Source organism: Limulus polyphemus, unplaced genomic scaffold, assembly GCF_000517525.1.
Source record: "Limulus polyphemus unplaced genomic scaffold, Limulus_polyphemus-2.1.2 Scaffold381, whole genome shotgun sequence".
Lineage (NCBI taxonomy): Eukaryota > Metazoa > Arthropoda > Merostomata > Xiphosura > Limulidae > Limulus > Limulus polyphemus.
This window is the reverse complement of record NW_013665991.1, coordinates 270095-279014: the sequence shown is the minus strand read 5'-3', so window position 1 is coordinate 279014 and position 8920 is coordinate 270095. Positions and strand designations below refer to the sequence as shown.

General features: G+C 31.8%; 1 protein-coding gene across 1 annotated transcript in view; it reads right to left on the bottom strand.

Annotated features, from left to right (window-relative positions):
- The window catches only part of LOC106457843 (nose resistant to fluoxetine protein 6-like), an 85810-nt gene that overhangs the window by 55810 nt on the left and 21080 nt on the right, over positions 1 to 8920 (bottom strand). The window contains exons 4-5 of the mRNA XM_022383892.1: positions 4857 to 4944; positions 2515 to 2621 (exon numbers count right to left, since the gene is read on the bottom strand). Of these exons, the coding sequence (XP_022239600.1) occupies positions 2515 to 2621; positions 4857 to 4944 (195 nt within the window). The remainder of the gene's footprint in view (positions 1 to 2514; positions 2622 to 4856; positions 4945 to 8920) is intronic.

The following is an 8920-nucleotide window of genomic DNA, read 5'->3' as shown; positions in this document are numbered from 1 at the left end:
CTATCTATGGCCTTCAAAAAGTTGACTACTCTACACGTTTCGATGTTGCAACGTCATCCTCAGGAGTGAATTACAAGACAATTGCCAAAGTATTTATAACTTTTTAGTAGGTCATGGGACCTATATGTTAAGCGTGAATTTATGTAAAATATAAACCATTCAAAGGAGATCAATCGATATTCTTGCAGAAATATTCGCTATACCTTCATCTCTATTTAATACTACATGATCTTTTTTATGTTTTATTATTTCTAACGATTCACGAATATTATTACCTATTTTCACATAATATTTATGATTTTAACTTTATACACATCGTGTTTTACATGAAAGAAAAAGCGTAAGGAGCATAATAGAATATAACTGATAGAAAGACATAAACTATAACTGATATGAATGTGTCAGAATTCACCCTCTTTCATTACGAATATAAAATAAAACATTTTAATACCTACGCACGAGCTAGCCCGGCATCTTGATGTGCCCTCCCCCAAAAAAAATGTCTTTCCGGAATTGTTTGGATTGTTTTGGAAGAAGACATTTGGCACTATTTTAGAGGTCAAGGTCGCTGGACCCGACCCGTGACCTGACCCAAGACCATGAGAGCCAACATGGAGAAGTTAACTTGGAAATATATAGTAAAACGACGTATCAGTATAATATGCTTGAAATGTTCTAGGTGTGGTTGTGGATGTGGTGGTTTAACTGTAGTGATTAAGCTAAACCATGGGTCTAGGTCGGATGAGGGAAAAACTTATTCGAAGATATCCCAATCAAATTGACATAACAGCTGAATTGAAGGTTCGTCAATTGATTACTGCATTGACAGTGAAACATAAAAAAAAAAACGGGACACAACAACATCATTATGTTTAAAAGGGGGGATTGGAATTATATATAAAAAATCATTAGTTTTAATATTTTGTGAAACTACGGCACAGTAAAGACCAAAGATGCAGTGTTGAAGTTGAAGCAGATGCAAGATGCATTACAAGATTATTTCCCTAGCTATTCACAAATTAAAAGAAGGATGGTATAATGGCCAGTACGGTACCATCATAGTGTAATCCATATATATTTCATCATGTCATATTTTCATTAATGTTTCGTTTTAGAAGTTGTGCCAAGCTTCATTCGTCGAGATCTATCGAAATAGCCTTGAATCACCGATTTCCGGAATGACCCTCCTGTTAACCATCCTAGGCTCAGTATTAAAAGATACTGGGCTAGCACGTTTGGCAGGTATTAAAAATGTTGTAATTTCTTATGCCAGCTTTTTATATTTGGAAACAGAGCTGATTAACTGGAATTTTTAATTTTTTTTTACTTAAGTGTTCTAAGGATAGAAAGAAAAATGTCATGATAACTTAAGTGTTCTAATGATAGAAAGAAAAATGTCATGATAACTTCTGAAATATTTTTCTTCACATAAATAATGATTATATTTTCTGGACTACACATTTCTTAGCAAAAATGTTCTTTAAAAAATCTTAACGTTTCAATCAGTAACGTTTTCTAAAGGACAAGAAATAAAACAAGTTTTTATTTTAGGAACAAGTAATGAACAAAAAACAATTTATTTCGAAATTTACGCTTTCTCTGATTTTATATTTGGACACTATTTTGCCTATCTTTAAAAACGCAGTGTAATATACTATTTTAAGATAAGATTATTATAAGATGGATCCTTCAAGGCATCACATGTAACTTGTTGAACCAGGGAAAGAAATGTGTTTGCTGTCATGAGATGTTTTGTAGTTAATATTTGTTTGCCAGCAAACACAGCCTACATTTAGTATTTTATGCTGTTTTTTTTTCATGGCAATATACACTATAGCTAGTGTCTGTTTGCTATGATGATACATTATTATGGTGACGCTCATAATAGCTAGTGTCTGTTTGAAATGATGACTCACACTACAATTAGTGTCTGTTCGCTATGATGACACTTTATTATGATGACTCGCACTATAGCTAGTGTCTGTTTGCTATAATGACACTTTATATACTGACGCGCACTATAGCTAGTGTCTGTTTGCTATAATGACACTTTATATACTGACGAGTACTATAGCTAGTGTCTGTTAGCCATGATGGAATTATAAAGTTTGTGTGTTTGCTATAACTACATTGAGTAAAGTGATTTTGTTTGCCATTATGGCACATCCTTTAAGTTAATGTCTATTTGCCATGGTGACACAGCTTTCGTCATAGTGTTAAAGGGTGTTTACCATAGTGACACGTGCTAGAATTGGAGTATATATGTGATGCCTCCTAAACTTAATACCTAGTTTTAAAGACAACAAGCGGACTTTTCAAATAAAACAATAATGGAAATTTTAGGGTTAAAATTACATAATTTATAAACAAAAAATACCAAGACAATATTTCATAGCTCTTTTCTGGAGGATAATTATTCTTACAGTACTGCTTAGGTCTCACATAACTTTCGTTTTCTAACAGCTGGTGCATAGCGAATATATTTCTTCTCTAATAAAATATATATATAATTACTATGGTTGTCGATCCATCTAACTGCATTTGGAGCTATGTCGTAGATCTTGGTTAAATCCAGGATTGTTCCGACGACAACTAGAAGTCCAAAGATAGCTAAAACGCATCTAGTGATGGAATAATATACGGTTAGTATTGTTATTATCTAAATAAAGTTTATTGAGTCGCCTATGTTTTAATGTATATAAGTAAGTAAATAGCTCAATACTATAAATTACATTAATTGTACGTAGACGATCAAATCAGCGCTATATAACAAGAAAAATGTGTCCATTACCCGTCCTTACCATTATTTAGTAAATCCTACTGGAAAATGTCTCTGACCATAGCACCCAAAAGCACTGAGGATATTCCATCTATCAGACGAGATCTAAACGCAAATGTCACACTAGGAAGCCGTTACAAAAGCTCAGACTGGAGGTTAGGAGTTCAGTGCTTTAATGACAATGTCTTAACTCCTACTGCCTTTCGCTGTCTGCAGCCAGTTGTGGGAAGACAGTCATCCCTTTATGTTTTTACATAAAAGGCAGTTGTTAAAAGAACTTATTTATTAGTACTATATGGTTATTCTGACAACTGTCATTTATTATGTCAAAATATTAAGGCAGTAGGAGTTGTGATGTTGTCAGATAAAACACTCAATTCCTAACCCCCTAATTTTATCTTCCGTAACAGCTTCCTAGCTTGACATTTGCGTTTGGATCACGTCTGATAGATGGAATATCCTCAAAGGTTTTGGGTGATATGGTCACATACATTTTTCGTTATGAATAACGATAAGGACTAGTAATGGACAATTTTTTCTTTTTTTAAGTTATAATCTGATAATAGACATCTCGATTTTGGTTTTTATATATAAATTAATTGTATTAGGTTTGAAAAAATAGAAGATTACTGTAATTCTGACTTTTTTATTTAAACAAAAAACTTAAATAATACGTAAAATTTGGTTTCTGCGGTTAGATTTTTGTTTATTATTGTTGTTGTTAAGAGAAACTTAATCAGTTGCACTTATCCGTGTTTTAACCATAACAAAAAAAATTTACACAGAGGGTTGATAAGAACCATTTGTATATGTTAATGCAGTGATGTGCCACCACAAATGCTAACTATAATGGCATGGGCGGCATTTTGGCACCTATATATTTGATTCATAGCGACTTTTCGACTATTTGCTAATGCAGTATATCACCTTTGATACCATTTCGAAGAAGTGTTTTCGTATAGCGAGAATATTAAACGACACAGAACCACAATTTCATATATACTGGAATACTGTTTTTATAGATTGTGATTAATCCTCAGTATTTTCAAAAATTGACAAAAGGGAAGAGAGAGAACCATTCTTAGTCATAATAATTATTTTGTCTCGGCACTAAATAAGGATATACCAAACTGATTTTAAAGCCTCCTTTGCAGAAGCTTGTTAAAATAGCATCGGCTAATCATGACTGAGGATGATTGACGATAGCAAAAGTAGTACTGAAAAAAACACAGGATGTGAAACATCGTCCTTATAAAGTGCAATTAACCCCCATTTTACTCATGATATTAAAAAACAACTAATGAAAGCGTTTAATAATTGAAATATTACAATTATAAACAGTTCAACAATCATATTGATTATACCGTTTATTTTGTGACTTTTAAATTACTGTGCTTTATAGCGTTATTTAGTACACATTTCAATGTGTAAAGCAGCTGATAGTTTAATACACTACTAATACAAATTCTTGTACTGGGGATTAAGTTAGAAAGCAGTTAATATTTTAATATTAAACTACTATAACTTAGTGTTGTAAATGAATATTAGCCTTAACATTTTATTTAAAAATGCTTGAAAATTTAACTGAAATTTCAACACATTTATGGAACTCGTTATTGACCAATATAATTTTGTTTATTTTTTAAATTTTGCGGAGAGCTATCTGCAATTAGCTGTCCCTCATTTAGTGGTAATAGATTAGAGGAAAGTCAACAACAGACTCTCGAACTTATCTAATCGAGTAGTGCGATTGACCATTACCTTATAATGTCCCCATGCCTGAAAGGGCAAGCATATTTGGTGATGGGATTCGAATCTGCGACCCGCAGGTTTTGAGTCAGCGTCCCTAATCATCAGGCCCATGCCAGAATTCCACTAGCTTTGATCTTTCAATATTTAATATATGTTTTATTTTTATTAATTATATGTATTTTTATTTGGGAAAAATGATATGCTGTTTCTTTTTTCTTTTTTTTACAAATTAATAGTGTAGCAATGATTTTATGTTCCTGATATATTGTATTCGAGTTTAATTAAATATTTAAGAAATATATCATATTTATGATACTGCACTTACATCACTGCAATCTGAGACTCACTCAGACGAACTGGTTCTTTCACGTGGCAACTAGAAACAGATGTTTTTGAGAAGAGAAAACTTTCCACTGCCAAATAAAAACAAAAAACGTTTCATTAATAATGAATCAATTGTAAGCAATTAAACATAATCTTGCCAAATAATCAAAAAAGAAAAATATATATCACTACATTTTCTTTGTAAATATACCACAAATAACATTTGTTTAAAGAAAGAAGAAAATATCTTAAATATCGTAATCTTTCTTACATAATTATAATTGTGGAATAATTGATTAATTCAGAATGTCAAAAGTGTTATCACGATTAAATTTCAGTTCTTTAAAAGCTAAATTTCAAATATTAGGGTGTAAAAAAAAGACGCGACTGAACAATATATTGACGTTTTGATCTGCCCCTCTCAAGTTGCTCAGAGATAAGTCTGAGACCTAAAATTTGGGTTTTAATATCCGTGTTGGGCAGATAACCCTTTCTGTAACTTTGTGTTTAATAACAAACAAACAAACTTTTGCCTTGATAACTGATTTTTTTAAAAATTACTTTGTTTGTTTGTAGTTTAAGCACAAAGCTAAACATTGAGCTATAAGTGCTCTGTCCACCAGGGGTCGAAACCCGGTTTCTAGCGTTGTAATTTTCTGATTACATTACCAACTTAGATAATTGTTCAAGTGTACTGGGTTGTACACACATGGAGGTGAGTACTCATTCTGAGCAGATCTTGAGTAGTCAATAGTATATTTCATGAAAATAAAATATCACTGAGAGAGACAGGGAAATGAGCAATCGTCCATAAACTACAATTTACTTGCGATCAAAAGGTTTGTTTGTTGTTAAGCGCACAGCTACACAATGGGCTTCCTGTACTGTGCCCATTAAAGGTATTGAAACCCAGTTTCTAGCGGCGTGAGCCCTTAGATTTGCTACTGGGGATCAAACGGTAAATTAGCTAACACTAATTCAGTTTCATACTCAACATTAAATGGTATCTTTTTCCATGTCTCATTCTTATGGTAATCTTTGTTTTCAGTTCTCTGCATTTTTTTAAAAATAGTAATATAAATATTTGTGTAGGAAGCACATTAAGACTAGGAGTCTTGTATGCATAAGACACAACGATCTGTAAACATTATGAAATATTTCAATACATACTACATGTTTCGACAGAGCATTAGTCTGTCTTCTTCAATATGTATTAAATATTTCATTATAGAAGTATTATAACAGATGAAAGAATAAATAAATATTTGTTCAAAGTGTAATTTTCACCACAAATAATTATAAAAATATTGACAAAATATGAAAATAACAATTAAGTTACTCATGGGCGTCCGCAGAAAGTTTCCCAGGGAGGAGCAAAGTTTTCCGGGGGGGGGGGGATTAATGTGAAACTGTGAATTGAATAAAAAATTCATATACACATGTTGAATGAATAAAGAAAGAATTATGCTTCTAATTTACTAGAGGGGCAAGTGCCCCTCTTCCCCCCTCCTGCGGGCGCCCGTAAAGTTACCGTATTTCAACGTTCATTGAAAACCAGAACAAATGAATGACCTAAAAGACTAACTTATACTTCATTCTTAATATATTCATGGCAAAATTCATAAATAAACAAACAGAAATTAATGTAACTGTAACTACCAAAATCCATAAATAAACAAACAGAAATTAATGTAACTGTAACTACCAAAATCCATAAATAAACAAACAGAAATTAATGTAACTGTAACTACCAAAATCCATAAATAAACAAACAGAAATTAATGTAACTGTAACTACCAAAATCCATAAATAAACAAACAGAAATTAATGTAACTGTAACTACCAAAATCCATAAATAAACAAACAGAAATTAATGTAACTGTAACTACCAAAATCCATAAATAAACAAACAGAAATTAATGTAACTACCAAAAGCCATAAATCTCCACTAGACATTCAAAATCGCGCGTTTTGTTTGCTGACACTGAAATACATGCAAGCCATAACATCTTGGAAAATTAGTGTAACAGTAGTGTGTTTTATTTGTTTGTATATTACAAGCATATTTTAGTTGTATATACATTAGTTTTTAACAACATAGTGCCCAAAATATTCCATTAGTTAATTTTTATGACACACTTACTTGATAATTTTTGGTTTGTGGTGTTTCAAATGCCTATTACATTACTTACTTGGTTATTGTATTTGGCTAACAAGAAGTTTGTTCAAAGGAAAATAAACATAATTTACACAAATGTGCTCCTTCACATTTAGATTCGTTTTTATACGATACAACTTCCCAAAAATGGACAGGAAAGTAGTTAACTATGTTCCTTGCTATCGATGTTCCTTTGACTGTTCTAAGAAATACACATATTCGCTCTATTTGTTTGGATGGTAAGGCCAACGAATGAAAGGGTTTGATACTGACTATAACATTTAGAAAATATAATTATGGTGAAAAGATCGCCAAATTAAAATAATTCTATTGGTGAACACGAAAACAATGGAATCCCAATAAAGGGCTGTTGCCCGAAACGCAATAAAACTATGTTAATTTGGCGAGCTTTTCACCGTTATTATATTTTACATTTTGTAATTTCCTCACCGACGCAATTCTATTATTAATGACTATAGCATTGCCAAGCTCAGTACCCTTTTTCCTGGTAACTGAATAATACAAGTTATTACTAACATTCTTATCACGTTTACTAGTTTTATTAACACGTTTTACCTTCAAAAGCTCAATACGTGTACATGAATTATCACTACTGTCATCAAGTCTAGACTTGTTTGCAACATAGTTACAACTAAATTGTTTTGTAAACCAGTTTGGAAACAATCAGCAACTTAGCAACTAGCTCAAAAGTGAGTTTTTCTGCATCTTCGCTCTGTTTTGTTTTTATATTTAACAAGAACCTAATCGAATTCTTGTGCATGTTACAATTTCTATAACAAGGGGATCGATGCTGATATGTTCTTTTCCGTGCACACAATAAGCTAGATTTTTATGTAAGTTTGAGACCATGATTAGTTTGAGTTACAAGAAAATTTGAGAACTTTAAAAAGTAGATTCTTCTATTAAGTTGCAATATCTATTAGCTTAATACCTTGATTAATTCCCTTTTATATGACTGAGAACATTCAAAGTTTGATGGTTAAAATTATCGTTTTAGAAATTTTCAGTGTTCGTTTGTTCTACAGCAAAGCCACATTTTCGGGACATAATGAATATATTCTCATTCAGTCTCTGTATTTTTGTAGTCCTTTAAAAAGATCACCTTTTTTATTTTATATCATGTTCTAGTGAAACAGATTTAAAAAACATAATTTTATAAGTGTTTAATTTCAATGAAGCATTCTTATAAATGGGTTGTTTAAAACCGGATATGGTGCACTAAACACATGTTAAACAACTTAGTACAGAAAAGATTTTGAAAAGCATAGATTTAAAATATGTCTCGCAAGAGCAATTATATCTTGCAAACAGTTCCATAAGCAAACTATCACAATTATAGGAAGCATGACTTGACCAAAAACAAGGAACTTCAAGCTGTATTCACTCCAAAATACCACTTAGTCAGTCTACCACTTAGTCAGTCTTCTCTGTCAACTAGATTATTTCTCAGTTGCCTTCTTCGTGATCAACCTTTCTGCCTGTTTTACCACGACAGTTACTGGTCCTTAGTTGCTTCTAGGCCATTTTTTGAATTGCAATTATTTATATTTATCTTGTCTGATAGAAAGTGGTGTTATAGGTAATTAAACCAGTATAGAGTGTCGAAAGCCTTTGACTGATATCACTGTTCTTTGTATCTTTTACTTCACGACATCACTGTCTAAGACTTTTGCCCAAATGCGAAAATTGGTTATTCTAAATAAACTAAACGGTATTTGTGCACAGTTGAAATATTAAAAACGTATAACAATGTTGACTTATTGCACAATGATATCAAATTTGATTTATTACCAACAGGTCACAGCTCCAAAAAGACAGCCGTTTAATTGTCAACTAAGGAAAAACGTTCTTGTACAAAACTATTTTTTTTGTTAGTTGTTTATTTT